Genomic DNA, 23,544 nt, shown 5'->3' with positions numbered 1-23,544 from the left:
CAGAATTCATGTTTTTTCTTTTCCATGGAATGGAAAACCTTATTGATTGCTGTTGGCAACAGTTTTCCCGGTGTTATCATTTTCTTTTCAATGGAAACATTAGAAAATAGATTTTGATTTTTCAACAACAAATGCAGGCGCAATCCAAAATTGAAATTATTAAAATATAAAGAAAATGATCTTTTACTTTGTGTAAAATGAGGGAAGGCTGTTGTTGAATGTACTCAGTAAGGCTAAGTTCACACGTGCAGCCAGGGGAAGGAGGCAGTAAAAACAGGTGATTGATCTACATTATTACCAACTGCCCACTTACAATGTGACATAACAGGCTCTTGGGTCTGTTCACTTTGCCATTGATGCGATGCTTAAATTTTAAGTATTATAAGTTTGACAAGTCGCTTGCAAAACTTGCCTATAGAAATCAATAGGACCACGGTTGAACTGCACACCAAATGCTTGGCACACAGTTGTGGCATGGTATATCAATGTAAAATCCCCCCTTGAATTAAAAAAAAATGCATTCAGGTGGTGGAGTAATCGTTTTCTGAATGCCTGTAATCCAACGCTGAACAGCCTCTTAGGCCTGCTGTCTATGTGACAGAGGCCTAAGGCTGGGTTCACACTACTTTCATCCTACTTTGCTCTGCTACATTGGTCCTACATTTATCCTACATTGGTCCTACATCCATCCTACTTTCATGAACAGGATACTACTTTGGTCCGACTTCAATTATATTCAATGGGCCTGAAGTAGGATCAATGTAGGACCAAAAGTAGTACAGGGAGCATTTTCAAAGTCGGATCGACTTGTGTAGGACGCTACAAGACGCTCTCATAGGGAAACATTGAACACAGAGCAAAGTAGGATGAAAGTAGTGTAGTAGTGTGAACCCAGCCTTAAGGAGGATCTAATACCCACACTTGGGAAACATATTTAACAACAGCTTTTGTGTAACTTACTAGAGGTTCCCTATTCTCAAAGACCCTTGCATTACAGGAAAACAGAATAAGGCCCCTTTCACATGTACAGATCCCATGAGGATTCGTACATGTGTATCCGCTTGCTCAGCGGGGATCGCTCCGTTGATCCCCGCTGAGGCGGCAGATGACAGGGAGGTCCCTGTGCAGGGACCACCCTGTCAGATCTCCGCTCTCCTCTATGGGGGAATCGGATGAACATGGACCATCTGTCCGTGTTCACCCGATCCACTCTGCAGACGGATGGAAAAATAGGATTTTCCTCCATCTGCAGTATAAGAGCATTGCGGACACCGATGAGATCTCATAGGGATTAATGTATGTCCCTTTTTCATCCATAAACGGATTGATGAAAAAGCGGACATACGGTCCGCATGTGTGAAAGGGGCCTAACAGTTTTCACTGATAACACACCTTTACACTGTTGAAATTCATTCATCTGTCAGGATCATGTACACATAATAAACCCACACTGGAAGAAATACAGAGCCTGCCATTTCTGATCTTATAAAAATACTAGTTGCCTTGTTTCTGGCTCCAGTACTTTCTGAGTCAGTTGGGTTGATTTACCAAAGATAAGTAGGCTGTTTGCTTTGCACACTTTGTAAAGAATACCCATTCACATGCAAGGATAATAAAAGAAGACCAAAAGTATTTTTGCTTGTACATGAATGGATGTTGGAAGTCAGGAGAGCTTCAGCTCATTAACTATGCTAAGGGAAAATTTGCTTGCAAATTGAAACAGCCTATTTTCTTTACATGAACCTCAATGACTGTGAACAAGTAATTATTAAAAACTCTGGCAAAAGTTGGGACTCCTGAACTGCATCATTATTCTAGGTCTGCGCCCATTTTTACATTCAGTGGATCAGCTTGACAGCCAGGCAACAAGTACTTTCAAAAGGAGAGGTCAGAAATTATTGTCTCTATGGGGTTGATTTACTAAAACTGGAAAGTGCAAAATCTGGAGGTTAGAAGCTGATTGGCTACCATGCATTACTGCACCATTTCTTGCACTCTCCAGTTTTAGTAAATCAACCCCTATAGGATTTCTTATGGCCTTACAGTGCTTGCTATCAGTTCTGGCTTTCATTCAAGCTCCCACCTGCCAAAAATAGTGCATTCAAACCATCAGAGGTAAAAAAAAGAGTTCTTCCACACTGTTGGGATCATACACAGGAGAAGGGTTCCCATAGTCTGTCTGGTAAAGGTGCAAATCATGTATTCCATATTCCCTGGAGCTGGGTAATGTTCAGAATGAATTCCAGAGTAACTTTTTTTCTAAGAATTCCAGAGTATTCTCAATGTTTTGTCTCTAGGAATCCGATTCGGTGTGTATGACAGGTCATAGAACTTCAGGAATTGTTGCCTGTGGAGATGGGCAATAAACAGGGTCATAGAGAAGAAGAAGAGACAGAATACCAGTCATTAACAGTTAGGCCCCGTACACACGTCCAAGGAACTCGACGTGCCAAACACATCGAGTTCCTCGTCGAGTTCTGTGTTGAAGCCGCCGAGGATCTCGGCGAGCCAACTTTGCTCATTGAACAACGAGGAAATAGAGAACATGTTCTCTATTTGGCCCGACGAGTTCCTCGTCGGCTTCCTCGGTGAAAATTGTACACACGGCCGAGTTTCTCGGCAGAATCCAGCTCCGATCGAGTTTCTGGCTGAATTCTGCCGAGAAACTCGGTCGTGTGTACGGGGCCTTAGAGATAGTATAGATAAGATAGACAAAGAAAATAAACAGTGCATGTATGGCAGTATGGTTATTCATAAGTACAGTTTACTTGAGACACATACAGTGCATTTAATTTTACTAGGTCAATGGCCAAGGTAAATGTTGCATTGCTTGAATTCAGCATGTTTGCAGTTTCCACTAAAACAGTGAACCAGGGTTGGGAAAAATGACACTAGAAAAGCAAGAAAGAGGGTGCACCAGCCTAGCGCATTAGCTTTATAATCTCTGTATTCATTAAAAAATCAAAATGGACGTATACTCCCAAACAAGTGTGTGTCACAAGCTAATTTAAAACAACCAAAGAATATGTAGTCCAATCCACTGCACTTGTTCCTTATATAAGGGAAGATGTTATCTGGATCCAATTGGCATATGCATTTAAAGGGGGTTCCCCTCTTCATCAGAGCCAAACTCTGATGAAGAGGAAAACCCCCTTGAAACATGTAAGCCAATGGGATCCAGATACTGAGATAAGGAATGTGTGCAGTGGATCAGTCTGCATAGTCTGGTTGTTTTTCATGAACTTGTGACACACAATCATGAACTTGTGACACACAATCATTTTGGTTTTTATATTTGGGAAGGTATCCAATAACTTCCAATCCTAATGGTCTGAGGAAAGAAATTTCTCTTGCTAGAAGCTAATTGGTTACTATTAACAGATTCCATGTGCACCAGTTTTAGTAAATCCCCTCATAATCTTGACATTTATGCATATCATAATGTCTATCTTGGCCTCCAATTTTGTTTCTTTTACAGAATTTTACCCAGACCATTGTTTGTGTTTAATCACTTGCCGACCGCTGCACGCCGATCTACGTCGGCACAATGGCAGCGGTGGGCAAATGGACATACCTGTACATCCCCTTTAAAAACGCCCGCTGCGCTCTCCCTGATCGTAGGCCCCGCTTACTTGATGTTGGCCGGCGGCCCGCGATCGCGTCATGGAGAGGCAGAAACGGAGAGATGTAAACAAGGCATTTACCTGTTCTTCCTAGTGACAGGACAGAGATCTACTGCTCCCTGTCACCGGGAGCAGTGATCTCTGTCATGTCACTTGTAGCTCACCCCCCCACAGTTAGAATCACTCCCTAGGACACACTTAACCCCTAGTGTTTAACCCATTCCCTGCCAGTGTCATTTACACAGTAATCAGTGTATTTTTATAGCACTGATCGCTGTATAAATGACAATGGTCCCATAATAGTGTCAAAAGTGTCTGATGTGTCCGCCATAATCTCGCAGTCACGATAAAAATCGAAGAACGCCGCAATTACTACTAAAAAAATATATTAAAAATATATAAAAAAAATCCATAAATCTATCCCCTATTTTGTAGATGCTATAACTTTTGCGCAAACCAATCAATATACGCTTATTGTGATTTTTTTTTACCAAAAATATGTAGAAGAATACATATCGGCCTAAATTGAGGTAAACATTATTTTTTTTTATATATTTTTGGGGGATTTTTATTATAGCAAAAAGTAAAAAATATTGCTTTATTTTCAAAATTGTCGCTCTTTTTTGTTTATAGCGCAAAAAATAAATACCGCAGAGGTGATCAAATACCACCAAAAGAAAGCCCTATTTGTGGGGAAAAAGGAAATCAATTTTGTTTGGGTACAACGTTGCACGACCACCCAATTGTCAGTTAAATTGACGCAGTGTCGTATCGCAAAAAGTGCTCTGGTCAGGAAGGGGGTCAATTCTTCAGGGTCTGAAGTGGTTAATTAAACACATTTAAAGAAAATTAAAGAAACCCCTGGTGAAGCTTACTTCACTTGGAAACCAATCTTCCTAGTGTGCATCATAGGGTCTACAAGTAATTGGGACTGTAGGAGTGTAGAAGGTACGTTGGACCAAAATTAAGCCAAGTGGTCCTCATGACCAAATCAAGCTCTAGCAGTTAGCAACTAAGTATTGCATCTGGAAGAAGAGATAGAGATTGACCCCCAATTTTAGACAAAAACAATAGCATTATATTAGATAGATGAAATAAATGTTTTATTTATGGCTGAATAAAATATGTGTGAAGCTTTAACCCTCCTGGCGGTATCCCCAAGCGTGACTCGGGGTGGGTTTTTTATGCTGAAATCGGTAACCCCGAGTCACGCTCGGGGTAGCTATGCAGAGCCTGCAGCTTGCGCTGGCTTACCTTGTCCTGGATCCAGCGATGTCACCGCGCTGTGTGAGCGAGCGGGACCTCGCTCGATTCACACAGCGTCCTCCTGTGCCGCCGATCTCCGTTCCCTGCAACGTTACGACGCACGGGAGCAGAGATCGGCGCCAAATTCAAAAACGTAAACAAACACAGTACATACAGTATACTGTAATCTTATAGATTACAGTACTGTATGTAAAAAAAACACACCCCCCTTGTCCCTAGTGGTCTGCCCAGTGTCCTACATGTCATCTATATATATAAAACTCAACGTGTGTGTGTGTGTATGTATGTATGTATGTATGTATGTATGTATGTATGTATGTTCCAGCATCACGTCCAAACGGCTAAAGATATTAACATCAAACTTGGCACACATGTTACTTATATGTCAGCAACAAACATAGGATAGGTGGTTTAACCCTTACCCACCCCCATTTGCCATGGTCGGGGTTTTTCTTTAAAGTCCCATTCAACTCTATGGGAAATACATGTTACTTCATAACTTCCAAACGGCTGTACATATTTCAATAACACTTGGTCACATGTTACTTATATGTCCACTTAAACTATAGGATAGTTAATTTATCCCTTAACTACCCCCATTTGTGAGGGTCGGGGTTTTTGTTTAAAGTCCCATGCAAATCAATGGGAAATGTATGTTCCCACATAACTTCTGTACGCCTGGAGATATTTCAATAATACCTGCTACACATATTACTTATATGCCAAATAAAAATATATGACAGTTAAATTAACCCTTACCTACACCCTTATATAAAAGATGGGTATATTTATATTGCTATGATTTTCCTACCCAAAAGGTTAAGATAGGAAGACCGGGCAACGCCGGGTATTCAGCTAGTTTTATATAATAAAAACCTTGTTTTCTGCCTGTAAACTGTACATTGTCCATAGCAACCAAAAGTGTCCCTTTATGTCAAAAATGGTTTTAGAGCAGCTAGAAAACAGCGATAATAAATTATAATCACTTGCAGAATTGTGCGATAGCGATTTGTGGGGAAATTCGTCATAAAAAAAAAATAATAATGACAGCGACAATTTTGCAACTGAGAACATTTCAGTGATTTTGATTTGATTACATGATTGAATGATTTTTATTAGAATTATATTATTATTATTTGTTATAATTATTTATAATAATTTATTATATTAGAATTTATAATTTTGTTTTTAAAAAAATGTCATACTCGGGATGCCTATTAGATTCTTGTTTGGTCAGATTTAAGTGAGTTATTCCTAAGAATTACAGGCCTACAGTACAAATCACCAAATTTCCTTGCAAATAATTGTACCGCTTTTGGTACAAAATTCCAGACAGAATCATACCGCCAGGGAGGTTAAAGACTGCTTCCAAGGCATTCATATATGAAAAGACAGCTGCTTTAACTCTCCTTACACTTTGGGGGTTATTTACTAAAATTCTGGTGCAATTTGGATAGAAACCTATCCGCTTCCATGTTGTATTGTCAAAGCTTAATTGAACAAACTGACGTTAGAAGCTGATTGGCTACTATACACAGCTGCATCGAATTCTGAACACACCAGCTTTAGTAAATCTCCCTCTTTAAGTCCTGGAGCTATAAAACTAAATGTAGTAAGCCTGAAGTTTAAAGTAATGTCAACATGTTTGTGCCATATGATTAAAGTGCATTTTGGCATTCTTACTTGCTAGTACTATATACAGTACCTGTTTTTTCAAACTTATTTTCCCCAAATGAAAACATATTCTTTTAGTTGCTTATCAACTCCAAATGTTTGATAATCTTTATTAAGTAAACCTTTCTAATAATGAGTAAGAACCATGGGATAGACTCTTAGGCCCCGTACACACGACCAGTTTCCTCGGCAGAATTCAGCTTCCGACCGAGTTTCTGGCTGAATTCTGCCGAGAAACCCGGCCGTGTGTACACTTTCGGCCGAGGAAGCCGACGAGGAGCTCGGCGAGGAAATAGAGAACATGTTCTCTATTTCCTCGTTGTTCTATGGGAGCTCTCGTCCCGCCGAGCTCCTCGGCGGCTTCAGGGCTGAACTGGCCGAGGAACTCGATGTGTTTGGCACGTCGAGTTCCTCGGCCGTGTGTACGAGGCTTAAGATTATTGTGCATTAGAGCTTACTACTTTCCCTCATCATTCTTTCCCCAATCATAGCGTCAGCTGGTGTCTGCAGTTACTGCGTGAAAGCAATCACCTGCAATTTATTCTGCAAGCATTGCTTTGTCAGCTTGGCTACTGTTGGAGTGAATAGAAGATCTTAAAGTGAGCAAACTTAGACTTTCTTCCCTTCATACTACTACTGTCCCTGTAGAAATTCATAAATCTGCTGATACCAATACTGTAGTGCATCCTTCTGAGTGTCAATGCACACTGGGATTAAAAAAAGCGAGTTCTTTTGGCTGAAAAAACGCTCATATAGAGCTTTTATATAAGCGTTTAGGAGCGATTAACTTTTTTCTGCCAGAAAACCGCTCTGAAAACCTCAAAACAGAAGGGTTTTTTTTTCTGCCTCTAAACGATGAGCCTAAAATATGCCTCTAAACATCATAATGTGCGTGGACACATAGGATAACATTAGTTGCTTCTACAATCAAAATTCTAAACTCCTCTAGAAGCTGCATTTTTTTAGGCCAGTGTGCATGGACCCTTAGGCCTCGTACACACGACCGAGAAACTCGTCGTAAATTAAACATTGTTTTCCTCGACGAGTTCCTTGTCAGGCTTGTCGAGAATCTTGTCAAGCTTTCTTTGCATACACACTGTCAAGACAAAATCTAGTCGTTCTCAAACGCGGTGACGTACAACGGCACTATAAAGGGGAAGTTCGATTCCACTGGCGCCACCCTTGGGGCTGCTTTTGCTAATCGCATGTTACTGCGTGTTAAGTAAAAGTTTGGTAAGAGACGATTCGCGCTTTTCAGTCTGTTACAGCGTGACGAATGTGCTATCTCCATTACAAACCCTACGTTTACCGAAGGTGCGTCTCATACTTTATTCTTAGCCTGCACGGGTTTCTAAGCATACACACGAACGTGTTTCTCATTGTAAACCAGCCCGACGAGAAACACGATGAGGAAATTGAGACTCCCGACGAGAAAAACTTGTTCTCTTTTTTTCTCGTCGAGAACCACGACAGTTTTCTCAACGAAAAACATACACACGACCGTTTTCCTCGGCAAAAAAGCTCTGCCACCAAGTTTCTTGATGGATTTTGTCGAGGAAAACGGTCGTGTGTACAAGGCCTCAGGCTTTGTACACACGACCGAGAAACTCGACAGAATCCATCAAGAAACTTGGTGGCAGAGCTTTTTTGCCGAGGAAACCGGTCGTGTGTACGTTTTTCATCGAGGAAACCGTCGAGGAACTTTGACGAGGAAAAAAGAGAACAAGTTCTCCTTTTCCTCGACGGGAGTCTCAATTTCCTCGTCGTGTTCCTCGTCGGGCTGGTTTTCGATGAGAAACACGATGGTGTGTATGCTAAGAAACCCTTGCATGCTCAGAATAAAGTATGAGACGGGAGTAAAAGTAGCATTTGTAATGGAGATAACACATTTTTCACACTGTAACAGACTGAAAAGTGCAAATCGTCTCCAACCAAACTTTTACTTAACACGCAGTAACATGAGATTGGCAAAAGCAGCCCCAAGGGTTGTGCCAGTGGAATCGAACTTCCCCTGCCATTGTATGTGTTGTACGTCACCGCGTTTTAGAATGAGGAGATTTTGTCTTGACAGTGTGTATGCAAAGCAAGCTTGTCGAGTTCCTCGACAAGCCTAACAAGGAACTTGTCGAGGAAAACGATGTGTCTTTTCCGACGAGTTCCTCGGTCGTGTGTACGAGGCCTTAGTCTTATTAAATTACACACAATGATTTCATTAGATCTATCAGTCATGTAGAATGTATTATGCTTTGTAAGTCATGGTCAACCATATCTTGACCATCCAATATTAGTAACATTTCATTCTACCCTACTTACTTTTTCCTATACATAAATGAGAAAGGTTTTGGTGGATGTCCGTAAGTGCTGGGAACTAACTGAGCTTAACCATCTGAAGTCTCATGCCCTGTACACATGACCGGTTTTCCCAACCAATCTAAAAAATGGCAGTTTTCTCGTCAGGAAAACCGGTCGTGTGTACGAGGCATAATACAAGTACCATAAGCACTTTTATACCAGGTTTAATTTAAGGTACTCACATAAATTGGAGGGATGGAAGCAGAACATTAATAGCATGAGAGTTTCCACCACTTTTGGATGTACTTCACAACCTATCCAGTCGTAAAACTCTCAAAAACCGATAGTGTTGAAAAAGAGGATTCTTTTTTTTTTCTCCACATTTAAGGGTTCATGCTTCCATAGAGATATGTGTGTATTAATTGCCACAACATCTGCATTTACCTTTTTTGTTGCCACGGTGAAGCTGTAGTGTTAGAGGACTGTACTTCACATCAGTTACTGCTATATTCCATACTATATATTGGCTTCTACTAATGAATATACCCACAAGGAAAAGCACAAATACAAAACACACCACCCTACAGGCTGATCTTTAAGTGTCTTATTGTGTCCTCTCATACATCATAAAAAAATAAATAGAAAATATGTTATGACAAAAAAAATTTGGAAAATTGTGCGAGTTCCCATGCCTCTATGAATTAATTTTGTAAGGAATTTGACCCTTGGGCTATAATTGTAGCCAAAAAAAGATAAAGACAAGTACTTGGTGATCAGATAATGTCTTAAACAACCTTCGAATGCTGATTTAGTGGTATGTTTAAAATACCCATTTACCGTATATGGGAAGAATATCCTATAGCCCTTTCTTGATAAAGAACATAATGTATATGTAATATTATTTATTTCCAGGTGCATACAGTATAAAATCAGTGGAAAGTAAATGTAGAGCTATTGTTCATATTATGTTTAACCCGGACCATTTTGTTGGTCAAAGCCCAGGCCACTTTTTGCGATTCAGCACTGCATCGTTTTAACTGACAATTGTGCGATCGTGCGACATGGCTCCCAAATAAAATTTACGTCTTTTTTTCCCCCACAAATAGAGCTTTGTTTTGGTGGTATTTGATCACCTCTGCAATTTTTTTTTTTGCGCTATAAACAAAAATAGACTGACAATTTTGAATAATAAATATCCCTAAAAGATATATCAAAAAATGTTGCTTCCTCAGTTTAGGTCGATATGTATTCTTCTACATATTTTTGGTAAAAAAAATCACAATAAGCGTTTATTGATCAGTTTGCGCAAAAGTTATAGCGTCTACAAAATAGGGGATAGTTTTATGGCATTTTTATTAATATTTTTTTTTACTAGTATTGGCGGCTATCAACGATTTTTATCGTGACTGCGACATCATAGCGGACACATCGGACACTTTTGACACATTTTTGGGACCATTGTCATTTTTACAGCGATCAGTGCTATAAAAATCCACTGATTACTGTGAAAATGACACTGGCACTAAAGGGGTTAACCACTAGGTGGCGCTGTAGGAGTAAAGTGTGCCCTAGGGAGTGCTTCTAACTGTAGGGGGGATGGGCTGTGTGTGACAGGACAGTGATCATCGCTTCTGATTACAGGAAGCTATGGTCACTGTCCTGTCACTAGGAAGACTGGGGAAATGCTTGTTTACCTAAGCATTTCCCCCTTCTTCCTCACCATGACACGATCGTGGGTATGCCCGCGGACATCGAGTCGGCGGGACCCGTGGTCGGAGTCGCGGAGCTTGCGGCACAATGCCGGCTTCTTAAAGGGGACATATATATACGTCCTTTTGCCTGCCCGTGCCATGTTGCAGACATATATCTGCATACGGCGGGCGAAAAGCGGTTAAGAAGCTTTTACTCTATATGAAGGCATCCAAGGTTTTGTAGCAGGCTGTGCCTTGAATCCCTAGTAAAGCAGCTTGATTACATACCTGTACAATTCTGAACCTGCATCAGTTTTCAATAGATTGGCATGCCAGCATCACTTACACATTGGTGGCTTGAACTTCCTCTCTGCCTATTAACCTCAATTAGGAAGTAAGTCCTACCTCTACTCCATGGCTGATATTCAGGATAATAGACTCTGCCATCTCTAGGGCTATACTGTATGTACAGTAATATGATTGTGTTCATTTTGAAGATTTTCTCCTTTTTCATTGCAATTCAGATTTTATCAGTGCAACAACGTAATTTTGATACAATTTCTGTTATTGTTGACCATCAAAGATACGACTCCCACCTTCTTATGTTCCCTTCTCCTGTGGCTAGCAAAGTAACACTGCTCAACTTAAAGGGGTTGTAAAGGTTTGTTTTTTATTTTCTGAATAGGTTCCTTTAAGCTAGTGCATTGTTGGTTCACGTACCTTTTCCTTCAAATTCCCTTCTAAATGTTTTTTTTTTTCTGAATTTCTCACTACCTGTTCCTCCTCAGTAAGCTGTCCTGGTTGACTAACCCCCAGCCAGATGATGGGGGCAAGCTTACTGAGGGGAAACAAGAAGTGAGAAATTCAGACAAAGAAAAAAAACATTTAGAAGGGAAATCGAAGGGAAAGGTAAGTGAGGCCTCGTACACAAGACCGAGGAACTCGTCGGAAAAGACACATCTTTTTCCTCGACGAGTTCCTTGTTAGGCTTGTTTAAGGAACTCGACAAGCTTGCTTTGCGTAAACACGTCAAGACAAAACCTCCTCGTTCTCAAACGCGGTGACGTACAACACATACAATGGCAGGGGAAGTTCGATTCCACTGGCACAACCCATGGGGCTGCTTTTGCTACTAATCTCATGTTACTGCGTGTTAAGTAAAAGTTTGGTAAGAGACGATTTGCACTTTTCAGTCTGTTATAGCGTGACAAATGTGCTATCTCCATTACAAACGCTACTTTTACCGAAGGTGCGCTCCCGTCTCATACTTTATTCTGAGCATGCGCGGGTTTCTTAGCATACACACGATCGTGTTTCTCGTCGAGAACCAGCCCGACGAGGAACACGACGAGGAAATTGAGACTCCTGTCGAGGAAAAAGATACACACGACTGGTTTCCTCGGCAAAAAAGCTCTCCCATCAAGTCTCTTGATGGATTCTATAGAGGAAAACGGTCGTGTGTACGAGGCCTGAACCAACAATGCACTAGCCTAAAGGAACCTATTTAGAAAATAAGAAAACTAATCTTTACAACCCCTTTAAATAAGGAATGGCAAATAACCATATATATTTATTTTAAATAGTAAATTTCTCACAAAAATATGCACCAAAAAAACATGATGCTCTGTTGCTGTTGAGACTTTACTATAAATAACTGATAGCTGCTTTCATGCCTGAGAAAAAAAGCATCAAACAGAAAAAGTAGTCATGAGTCAACAGGGCAGCACTCATTGGCCTCTTGATCTCAGGAGCTGTTTAATATGTCTAGTTAGAAATTTGTGTTCTACTCTTATAGGTAGATTCAGGTAGGGGTGCGCTAATTTGCGGCGGCGTAGCCTAGCGTGTTTACACTACGCCGCCTTAAGTAAGAGAGGCAAGTACTGTATTCTCAAAGTACTTGCCTCCTTACTTAGGGCGGCGTAGTGTAAATGCGGCGGGCGTAAGGGCGCCTAATTCAAATGGGTTGGAGGGGGGCGTGTTTAATGGTAATAAGGCTTGACCTCACGTTTTTGATGTTTCTCGGCTACTGCGCATGCGCCAGGCGCCTACATTTTCCAGTGCGCATTGCGGCCAAGTACGCCGTACGGGCCTATTGATTTCGACGTGGACGTAAACGACGTAACTCCCGATTCGCGGACAACTTACGCAAACGACGTAAAAAATTGGAATCTCGCGGCGGGAACGGCGGCCATACTTTAACATTGTTATTCCACCTAATAGGTGGAATAACTTTAGGCCTGTAAAGACCTTACGGAAACTGCGTAAATCGACTGCGTACGCCTGGCGTACGTTCGTGAATCGGCGTATAAACTCATTTACATATTCTACGCCGGCCGCAATGGAAGCGCCACCTAGCGGCCATCCGAAAAATTGCAATCTAAGATAGGACGGCGCAAGCCGTCGTATCTTAGATATGTTTAAGCGTATCTCTGTTTGAGCATACGCTTAAACATAGGTCGGTGTAGATTCTGAGTTAGGTCGACTTATCTACTGATAAGTCGGACTAACTCTACCTGAATCTACCTATAATTTTCTGTTTCCTTCATCTCAATCAGTACATGAGATCCCCATTTCCTTACTCACCCTCTCCCTCCTTTCCCCAAGCTTCTCATTGCTCACATACTTTCAGTTCACCTTCGGGGTTTCCCTCCCCATCAGTCTTCACTTCTTCCTCTGTTTTTTGGTCCTCTGAGTTAAGATTTTGCATTTTCTTTTTTCTAACACATTTTAGGACGACCAGGAGTAGAATGACAAGAGCTAAGAAACCTCCAACTGAAGCTCCAACCAAAACGGCAACTGTTGAATCCCTTTCTGGAGGAACTGAAAGGGGAGAACACAGGAGAGGTAAAAACACATTAATCATAAAGAGCAGAGGAAAGAGAAGCACTATCAGGCTAAATACTTGACTGCTTATGGAGACTGGTGTGTGCATGCAGCTAATTTTATAGAACTCTGTTTCTTTAGGTTTTCTAAGCCCAAAAGTTTATAATGTCTATAAAAATTTAGAATGACGAACCTTCTGTTAGGACTTCTAGACGAATCTTTCCTGTGCCTTTGTGTCGGTCTGGGGGATTCAGCACATAACAAAGATATTCCCCTTCATCTTGCAATTGAACATTATGAATTGTCACAGTTAGATCATTTTTGCTGGGGTTTCCTGTAAATTCCACTCGGTTCTGAAATCGCTCAAGACGCTGGTTGATAATCTTCTTATCATACTGAATGAACTGTTAGTGGAAATTGTTAGTGGAAAAAGGTTATCAAAAGAAAAAAGCAAGGAAGTAAAGTCAGTGAGGTACAAGGACACAGATAGAGGGGTGTGTAGTAGGAAAAACAGTGGTAAATGTTAGGAATTGACAACTCTTAATGCCTTGGGGTTACATTGTGTCCTCTTAAAGGATTTAATATGATGGCACAATTTTTTTATTTTTTTTGCACACATGCTTTTTGACACTAAATGTCTATAAATCACAATAATACTGTTTTTCCCCCTAGTTAGTTGAATGAGTAGTAATACATTTGCAAGCACTAGGGTTTAGAAAGGCCTCAAAGGATTGAAATACTGTACCAGCTTAGGGAATTTTTTTTGCAGCAGCTTGATCTTGTTGGTAATTAGGTGCCCTGGATAGTGAGTTATTGAACAGTGGAACTCACTAGCTGGTCACTGCTTCCCCTGTCACAGTGGGCACTTTAATCAGCAGCATCAGCAAACTGGGGTAGCAGTGATTTCACTCCCTTGGTCATGTGTCAGTTCTTGGACCTAGCAATTGGCTACTAGATGAATACTGTCACAGGCGAGGTCAGGAGGTGCCTTTTCAGAGACGCTTTAACTTTGGTGACATTGGGGTTGATTTACTAAAGGGAAATCTACTTTGCACTACAAGTGCACTTGGAAGTGCAGTCGCTGTAGATCGCTGTAAGATCTGAGGGGAAGCTCTGAAATGAGGCTTAGCTCTGCTGATCTTATCATCCAATCGTGTGCAAGCAAAAATTTAGTTTTGTTTTCCTTGCATGTCTCCCTCAGATCTACAGCGACTGCATTTGCAGTGCACTTGTAGTACAAAGAAGATTTGTCTCTAGTAAATAACCCCATTGTCTCTGTAAAGTGCTTTAATTGCTTGTCCTAATATGCAAATATGTTAATATGTATACAAAAATGTATAAGAAAGAACCGGGACGGCCGCACTCCAAAAATAAAAATGTGTTCCTTTTAATAAAAACTGGTCACAACATGGATGTCACAGCAAAAAATCTGGAAAAAGGGCTAACGCGTTTCACACTCTCATACAGTGCTTATTCATAGCTCAGCTGTTAATATGTATAGTCTGGGCACAAGAACACTTTAGGACTGCTTTGATGGTTTGCACATTCTTACTGAATACAGCTTACAGTGTTAAAATGTCTCAGATGTTATAAAGACAGTGCTTAACCCCCCTGGCGGTATTCCCGAGTCTGACTCGGGGTTACATTTTCGTGCTGCGATCGGTAACCCAGAGTCAGACTCGGGCTCGCCTCGCTGACTCCACAGGCATGGTTTACTTACCTTGTCCCTGGATCCAGCGATGCCACCGCGCTGTGTGAGCGAGCGGGTGCTCGCTCGATTCACACAGTGCCTCTGTGTGCCGCCGATCTCCGTTCCCTGCGACGTTACGACGCACGGGGGCGGAGAACGGCGCCAAATTCAAAAAGGTAAACAAACACATTACATACAGTATACTGTAATCTTATAGATTACAGTACTGTGTGTAAAAAATACACACCCCCTTGTCCCTAGTGGTCTGCCCAGTGCCCTACATGTACTTTTATATAATAAAAACTGTTCTTTCTGCCTGAAAACTGTAGATTGTCCATAGCAACCAAAAGTGTCCCTTTATGTCAAAAATGGTTTTAGAGCAGCTAGAAAACAGTGATAATAAATTATAATCACTTGCAGAATTGTGCGATAGCGATTTGTGGGGAAATTCGTCATAAAAAAATAAAAGTAATGACAGCGACAATTCTGCAACTGAGCAAATTTCAGTGATTTTGAGTTGATTACATTATTGAATAATTTTTATTATTATATTATAATTTATAATTTTGTTTTTAAAAAAAATTCATACCCGGGATGCCTCCTAGACTCTTGTTTGGTCAGATTTAAGTGAGTTATTCCTAAAAATTACAGGCCTACAATGTAAAACACAACATTTTCTTGCAAATTATGGTACCGCTTTCAGCACCTAAAATCTGAAATAATCATACCGCTAGGGAGGTTAAGATCACTCAAACTGAGTATTAATTTTATATAAAAATAAAACCTAGATGATCACCATTATTTTCTGTAAAACTGAAAGCTGGAGATTGTACTTGGAAGTAAACCTATGTTTGCTGTAACAGCTCTAACCTGCAGGTAGCCATGTATAGAAGACACCTAGAGCTGTCAAATTGCTTGCTAAGATATCCTGTAGAACAGGGCTCGACAAATCCCGGGCACCAGGTCGCCATGGCGACTAGAAATAGGGTCCTGGCGACTTGGCTTGGAAGGGGGGCAAAAAAAGCTTTTTGTGAGCTGGCACCATCTGGTGGTGAGCCGTTGGTATTACAAGTTATTACCACCAGATGTGTAAGCTGGCGCCATCTGGTGGTGGCCGTTGGTATTACAAGTTAAGTATTGCAAGTTAAACAGCAATTCTAATGTAATTTTTCACTATTTTCACTGCCATCTTCTTCCCTCTAATTAGAACCCCCAAACATTATATATATTTTTTATCCTAACACCCTAGAGAATAAAATGGCGATCGTTGCAATACTTTCTGTCATGCCGTATTTGCGCAGCGGTCTTGCAAGCGCACTTTTTTTGGGAAAAAATTTAACTTTTTTAAATTAAAAAATAAGACAACAGTAAAGTTATCCCCATTTTTTTTAATATTATGAAAGATAATGTTACGCCGAGTAAATTGATACCCAACATGTCACGCTTCAAAATTACCTCCGCTCGTGGAATGGCATCAAACTTTTACCCTTTAAACGTCGCCTATGGAAATTTTAAAAAACTCTACAGGTTGCATGTTTTGAGTTAGAGGAGGTCTAGGACTAGAATTATTGCTCTCGCTCTACCAATCGCGGCGATACCTCACATGTGTGGTTTGAACACCGTTTACATATGTGGTCGCTGCTCACGTATGTGTTCGCTTCTGCGCGCAAGCTCGTCGGGACGGGGTGCGTTTTCTGGCTCCTAACCTTTTTAGCTGGCTCCTAGATTCCAAGTTAATTTGTCAACCCCTGCTGTAGAACATCCAGAAGCCCTAAAACCTACTTCCCACTTCTTACTGTTGGTCGATCTTTGTAATGGGCAGCCTGGCTAACCAATAAAGGTGAGCTTGTGTGTCCTCCGAAGTCACCACTAACAGATACCAGAACTTTCATTATTTTTTTACTCAAATGAGCTGGGGGTTGGGTCATTCCCGCAAAGAAGCCCACTTTACAGTTAGGGAATGACCTATCCCACAGTCCATTGGAGCAAAAAAAGAGAGTGCAAACTTGGAGTTTGGCAGAGAATTTAGAGGATGCCCAAGCTTGTCTCTACTGACCAACAGTGAAGCATCTAGGTTCCTCGTGTGTCTGTCTTTTTTCTGGGATTTAGGAAAGGTTTTAAGTCTATTTTTATATCTTAACTTGAACAGCTACTACACCAATCTTAGGTCAAATGCTTACCCCAGAAAAAACACATTTAAACAATACCAATAGCCTTAAACATAAGTGTACAGACCAATTATGCTATCTGACATGAAGGATGTAGGTTAATCATGTTCGCCTCCTAGCTTTTCCCTTATTCATTATCCTTTCTTATTGTGACCCTGACAGTGAACATTTTATATTATCAGATTCTGTTTGTTATGCTGTTATTTTCTTTCACCCAGTAGCTTTCCTGTGTTTTCCATTTAAATCCAGCTCTAGCGTCATTCACACCCACATCTACACTTCTGCACCTGCTCTTATAATTGACTGAGGAGGCCATCTCACCCACCTGCTCCATGTCCTTGTGCTTTATAAAACTAAACATCAGAGAAGAAATGTATGGTGTTATAGATGAATATGCCATGCTGACTAATTCAATACCCAATTCTTTCTTTCAGTGCTAGACACCATGCTAAGTTCCTTATGTTCCTTCCCACACTTTCATCTATTCTCTGCAGGTCTTTGTAGCCCACTCCAGTAACATGGTGGGTTCTACTTACTTATGTATTGTTATTCTTTCATTACTTTCTGCCCACCATTTATCGAAAATGTTCCTTTTTTTTGTAAACTTTTGGTTCTATTTACTAAAACCCCATTAAACGTGTTTAAAGAAAACTTGAGTTCTGTTGTAATCAAATAATTTTCATTTCCTACCTTTGATATTTCAGCCAACAAAATAAATGTTTTTACTGTGAGGAAGAGGAAATAAAACATTTGTTCATGTATACTGTACTGGGTAAATGTGATGCAGTGTTACTCAAACATGTTAGGTATAGAGAATAAAATCAAATAGGAATCTTCATCATGTAGTTTATGTAATTATAATCTAATTGGTAAACCACGCCTGTTAATTCTCAAGATGCATCATCTGGGATCTTTCATGGTCATATTTCTGAATCATATATGAGAAGAGCATTAGAGTTGACTGGTTCTCACCTAATACATTAGAGTGGCTCTAGCAGATAAGCTTCATTTCCAAGCTTTCTCTAAAGCAGACATCCTTAACCTAGAATATCCATGACCCTTGGGGTATGGGAACCAAATGATGGGGTTGTGGGGAATGGGTCTCTAAAAATGTAAACTTATCTAAGTGGAGAAAGTGACTTGATGGGTCAGATGGCACGCGACCAACATTATCAGTGAATGGACCTCAATTCCATGTTTTAATGCACAAAAATAACAGAAAAAATCTCACTAGTTGTATCCAGCTTTGTTTGGTTCTCTAGCTGACAAAAGGAATCTGAGGTATACAAAATAAATCTTATCTTTTAGTGAAGTATATAATACGGTACATTTTAGGTTGAATTTACATCTTACAAGTTCCCATATATCCCAGATATAGTGTAGTCAGTTAACAGAAGAAAACTACGCGAATCATAGAATTATCATAAAACTTAATCAGACTCATTCACACATTTAAGCTACAGTGCATTATGAAACTACAACCTGCATGAAAGTTACTTCCTCAACATGGTGCCCATAAAATAGAAACGAGTGGTAATGCAATAAAATGTACAGGCAAAAATGTTCAAGACATGTTCAAGAAAAATGCAGAAAAACACTTTAATATGCATGAATGCACAGAAATGTTTGTCATAATGTGCAAAAAAATTACACAGATCTACATGAATTTTCATAACGAAAACTGTGAATCCAGACTTATACAATGTAGGACGGTAAATCTACATGACCACAATTTACCATCTTCATATTTTCTATTTTTAGGAAGGCATTATAATGGATTAAATACAAGGTTATAATTAGAAATGCAATACCTTGATTGAATGAAAAAAGAAAATACATTAATATATTACTTTTCTCTATAGAAAAACAATATGAATTTAGTTTACACTTGTCTTGCTGCTTTCTACTGTACGCCTACGGCATCCAGCTCTGTTCCAGGTGCCAGATTTATTTCATAATCTGCTGTGGTTCCAACCCATGGATCCAACACAGAGCCCTGGAGCAGGTATTTTGACAACTCTATGGCCTCGTACACACGACCGAGGAACTTGTCGAGAATCTTGACAAGCTTTCTTTGCGTACACACTGTCAAGACAAAATCTCGTTGTTCTCAAACGCGGTGACGTACAACACGTACGACGGCACTATAAAGGGAAAGTTTGATTCCACTAGCGCCATCCTTGGGGCTGCTTTTGCTAATCTCATGTTACTGCGTGTTAAGTAAAAGTTTGGTGAGAGACGATTCGCGCTTTTCAGTCTATTACAGCGTGACGAATGTGCTATCTCCATTACAAACCCTACTTTTACCGAAGGCACGCTCCTATCTCATACTTTATTCTGAGCATGTGCGGGTTTATAAGCATACACACGAACGTGTTTCTCGTCGTAAACCAGCACGACGAGGAAATTGAGACTCCCGACGAGGAAAAAGGGAAAACATACACACGACCGTTTTCCTCGGCAAAAAAGCTCTGCCACCAAGTTTCTTGATGGATTCTTTCGAGGAAATCGGTCCTGTGTACGAGGCCTATAGTACTGCACAGTAAAGGTGCAGATAAAACCACAAAAAAAACACTTTACACAGGTAATTCAAATTCACCAGAAAAATATAAAAGCAGCAACTCTGTCGCCACCTAAATACATTTTAAATAATACTACCTGGAATAGAATTCATATTTATCTGTCCAGCTGTCTGCACTGTCTTCAAGTGATGATGCTACCAAAGAATATTCTGCATGGGATACACTTTTGGGTGTATCAGATCACTTGTCTCCTACTGTGGGCTGCGGTTCTATCCACCAGACCATACATCACTGCTGTATCCTGAAGTGAAGTAGGGATCAGTGGCTGGAACCACAGAATACATAGGGAGATGGTAGACCAAGCACCCAGGGCTCCCAGAGTTGGAACATGCTGAGGGTACTTCTGTAGTGGTATCTCTTGAAAGCAGGGAAAACTAGTGATGCAAGCAGCAGGACAGGTAACTGTTAAATGACAATATTTTCTGTCAGCTTTTTTTTTTAGGTAGCTAGTAGCTATAGTTAAAGTAACCCAATTCCTTCCCTGGTGCCATAATGCTTCTACCAGCTGAACCTACCTGTGCAATGCAGCCCCACTGAAAACCCAGTCTTTCCACCAAACAAACCATTGCTGGAGCATGGAAGTCACCTGCTCTAAACCTGCTCTAAACTTCCATGAGGTTTGCAACAAATAAAAATATATCTTCATCAATGAACAGTGTACCGCTATACTGTTGGATAGTATGGCAGCCATAATTGACTACACCAACCCACTGGGCCTGGATCCTTTATGTCTATAAATACTACTATTGAAAACTCTTCTTAACTACACATATCACCTACCTTCACAACCCCTACGTTTGTAAACACCTATCTGTCTACCTCACTGGTGTACATTGATACTTCCTACTCTCAACCCCCCATATAAGGTACAATTCACATCACTTTTAACTATTGTTGTTCCATTTGGCAAGCAGAATCACAGCACCTTATCAAAACTTTGTATTGCTTGGATATTGTATCATCTACACCTTGCATACATGTATTTCCTGTCTTTGTGATCCACCTCCACAGTGTTTATTGTGATACCTGCTGTTGGACCGTGTGTGTTTCCCTTTCTTCCTTCCTTAAAAACAATAAACTTCTTGTCTGGTAATCCAACTGTAGTTTAAGATGGACTTTGAAATTGCTCTTGGATCAGTCGATCTGAATCAAGAGTCATGCCCCGTATACACAATTGTTTTTTTTTACGTTGGAAAAAGTCAGATGAGAGCTTTTGGTCGGGAATCCCGACCGTGTGTATGCTCCAGACTTTTTTCAATGGAAAAACTGCTGGAAAAAGATAGAGAGTAGGTTCTCTTTTTTCCCGTCAGAAAATAATCCGATCGGAATTTCCTATCGTGTGTACAAATTCCGACGTGCAAAATTCTGACGCATGCTTGGAAACAAATCGACTCATGCTCAGAAGCATAAAACGTAATTTTCTCGGCTCGTCGTATTCTTTTACGTCACTGTGTTCTTGTCAGTCAAAAGTTCACCGAACTTTTGTGTGACCGTGTGTATGCAAGGCAGGCTTGAGCGGAATTCCGTCTGAAAAACCATCCAACTTTTTTCCGACGGGAATTCTGCCCGTGTGTACAGGGAAACTGTCTATTGACAGTTGTCTCACTGCTGACAAATACACCAGTCAATAGAACGTTCCCCTGAGATTCAGATCAACTGATCCAGTAGCTATTTTTAAATCCACTTGATATTCAGAAATATGTTAAAGAAGATGGAGTTTTTTTGGCCCCTGAAATGTGTTGCGGCCTGTGTATTCTTGATGACCTTCACAGAAACAATAAAATCTCCTAATGGACTCTAAGCACCCTTTTTCTTTGCACATTTGTATGTTAAAACATGTATTGTCTTCTCATTTCAGGCCACCACCTTTTCGCTATATACAGGGGTGTTTCTCTACTTGTGGAAAGCTGCCAAACACTAGCCATCTGGTGCCTTCAAAGACTTCCAATGTCACAAATCGGGATCATGTATGCTGCTCCTTCTTTCAACTTTCCTCTAATCTGTACAAATCCACCATTCTGTCTCATTTTCCAAGTTTTGCTTTAAGTTAAGCTATAAATAAGCATAAATGTGGGCTTTTATATGGGGGAGGTACCTATCAGTATGTAGAGCTGGAGACAAATGTTCAGTAAAGTTGATATTTGCATAGTATCTTTGTGGGAGCTGCTGCATGAACCATGGTGGTGGGCACGAGCTCTAACAAGTTTTTGCCAATAAGAACTGTAAATACGGAAACTCCCGTAATGACAAACAATTTGTACAATTTTTTTTTTTTAATTAGGCCCTCTCACTGTATACTTTCTGGCAAATCTAAAGGAGATTGCATAATCACAGCATAACACACTGTATGTGGCCAGCTTAAATGCCACCCTAACATCCAGCCCTTTCCCTGACAGAATCATACATAGATAGATAGACAGACAGGCAGGAAAGAGGACAGATGGACAAATGGACAGATGGCAGACAATCAGATAGATAGAAAGCTTGAGTGACTATTAATAGGACTCTCTTTCTCTGGCTGTTTAATTGACTGCTTAATTAATTTTGACTAGCAAAATCTTCAATGGATAGAAGAAATTTACAAGAAGAGCACATTCATCAGCATTTAGTTTTGCAAGGTATAAAAAATGCAATTTAAAGAAAAATCAGAAGTATTGGTTACAGTATATACACATTGACAAGATATTTTTTGCATCTACAGCCCTACCATAAAGGCTGCCTTTACCTTCTTTGGTATAACATACTGGAAAATCGTCAAGCTTGCAAGCAAACCTTAACAGGATGTTAAAAATAACCATCCTGAAATTAACTACAAATCATGGTGAAACTAGTGCTACTGCTACAAAAAGAAAAAATTCATAGAAAAAATAGTGGACTGCAAAATCAAAGACTTTAAAATGTTGAAAAGGGAGGGACCCCGAGTCCACTCTTGGATCCTGGTGTCTGCAAACCTGAAGGCCCTGTACACACGACCAAGTTTCTCGGCAGAATTCAGCCAGAAACTCGATCGGAGCCTTATTCTGCCGAGAAACCCGGTCGTGTGTACACTTTTGGCCGAGGAAACCGGCGAGGAACTCGTCAAGCCAAATAGAGAACATGTTCTCTATTTCTGGTGTTCTCTATTTCCTCGTTAGTCAATGAGGAAACTTGGCTCGCCGAGATCCTCGGCGGCTTCACAAGGAACCCGACGAGCAAAATGTGGTGTTTTGCCCGTCGAGTTTCTCGGACGTGTGTACGGGGCCTAACAGCAGTTCAAATTCAAACTTTTAATAGTATTTAATATTTTTTTATATTTTTATTTATTTTAGGATTTTGTGGATTATAACTGTTGCATTTTTGTGTAGTTAACCCCTTTGGGTCAATTTTATGTTTTATTTTTAGATAAGCTAAAATATGATTTTGCTGGCAGAAATTTCTGAGACTTTCAAGCAAAGGTGAAAAATATTACAAAGCACCTTTACATAAAGCAACAATTAGGCAAATTTGTCCGCATAATACGTGAATTGTAGTAATCTTCAAGGGTATCTGTCTAACCACTTGCTTGAGTATACATTTTTGGTAGACTGCACAAAACACGCAGGAGGGGGAACTCCTGTTTTATTATTTTTATTGAATCCACTAAGAAAAATTAATACTCACACGCAGATAAAAACAGCAAGCATATAACTGGAGCTCTGAGGAAGGGGGCATGTCCCTTGAAACCGTTTGGTCCCAGGACAGTTTACACCTTGTTTG

The 23,544-nt window shown here is 40.3% G+C and overlaps 1 protein-coding gene across 2 annotated transcripts in view; it reads right to left on the bottom strand.

The window, feature by feature from the left end:
- Positions 1-1,582: 1,582 nt before the first annotated feature.
- The window catches only part of SCN2B (sodium voltage-gated channel beta subunit 2), a 39,942-nt gene continuing 17,980 nt past the window's right edge, over positions 1,583-23,544 (bottom strand). The window contains exons 3-5 of one of the 2 annotated variants that reach the window (XM_040325452.1): positions 13,563-13,773; positions 13,130-13,366; positions 1,583-2,347 (exon numbers count right to left, since the gene is read on the bottom strand). In XM_040325452.1, the coding sequence (XP_040181386.1) occupies positions 13,155-13,366; positions 13,563-13,773 (423 nt within the window). In that variant the 3' untranslated portion in view covers positions 1,583-2,347; positions 13,130-13,154. The remainder of the gene's footprint in view (positions 2,348-13,129; positions 13,367-13,562; positions 13,774-23,544) is intronic. The other variant, XM_040325451.1, reaches the window with a different exon arrangement.

This window comes from Rana temporaria, chromosome 10 (assembly GCF_905171775.1).
Source record: "Rana temporaria chromosome 10, aRanTem1.1, whole genome shotgun sequence".
Taxonomy (NCBI): domain Eukaryota; kingdom Metazoa; phylum Chordata; class Amphibia; order Anura; family Ranidae; genus Rana; species Rana temporaria.
Note: the sequence above shows the minus strand (reverse complement) of the source record. Positions and strands in the feature narration are given on the sequence as shown.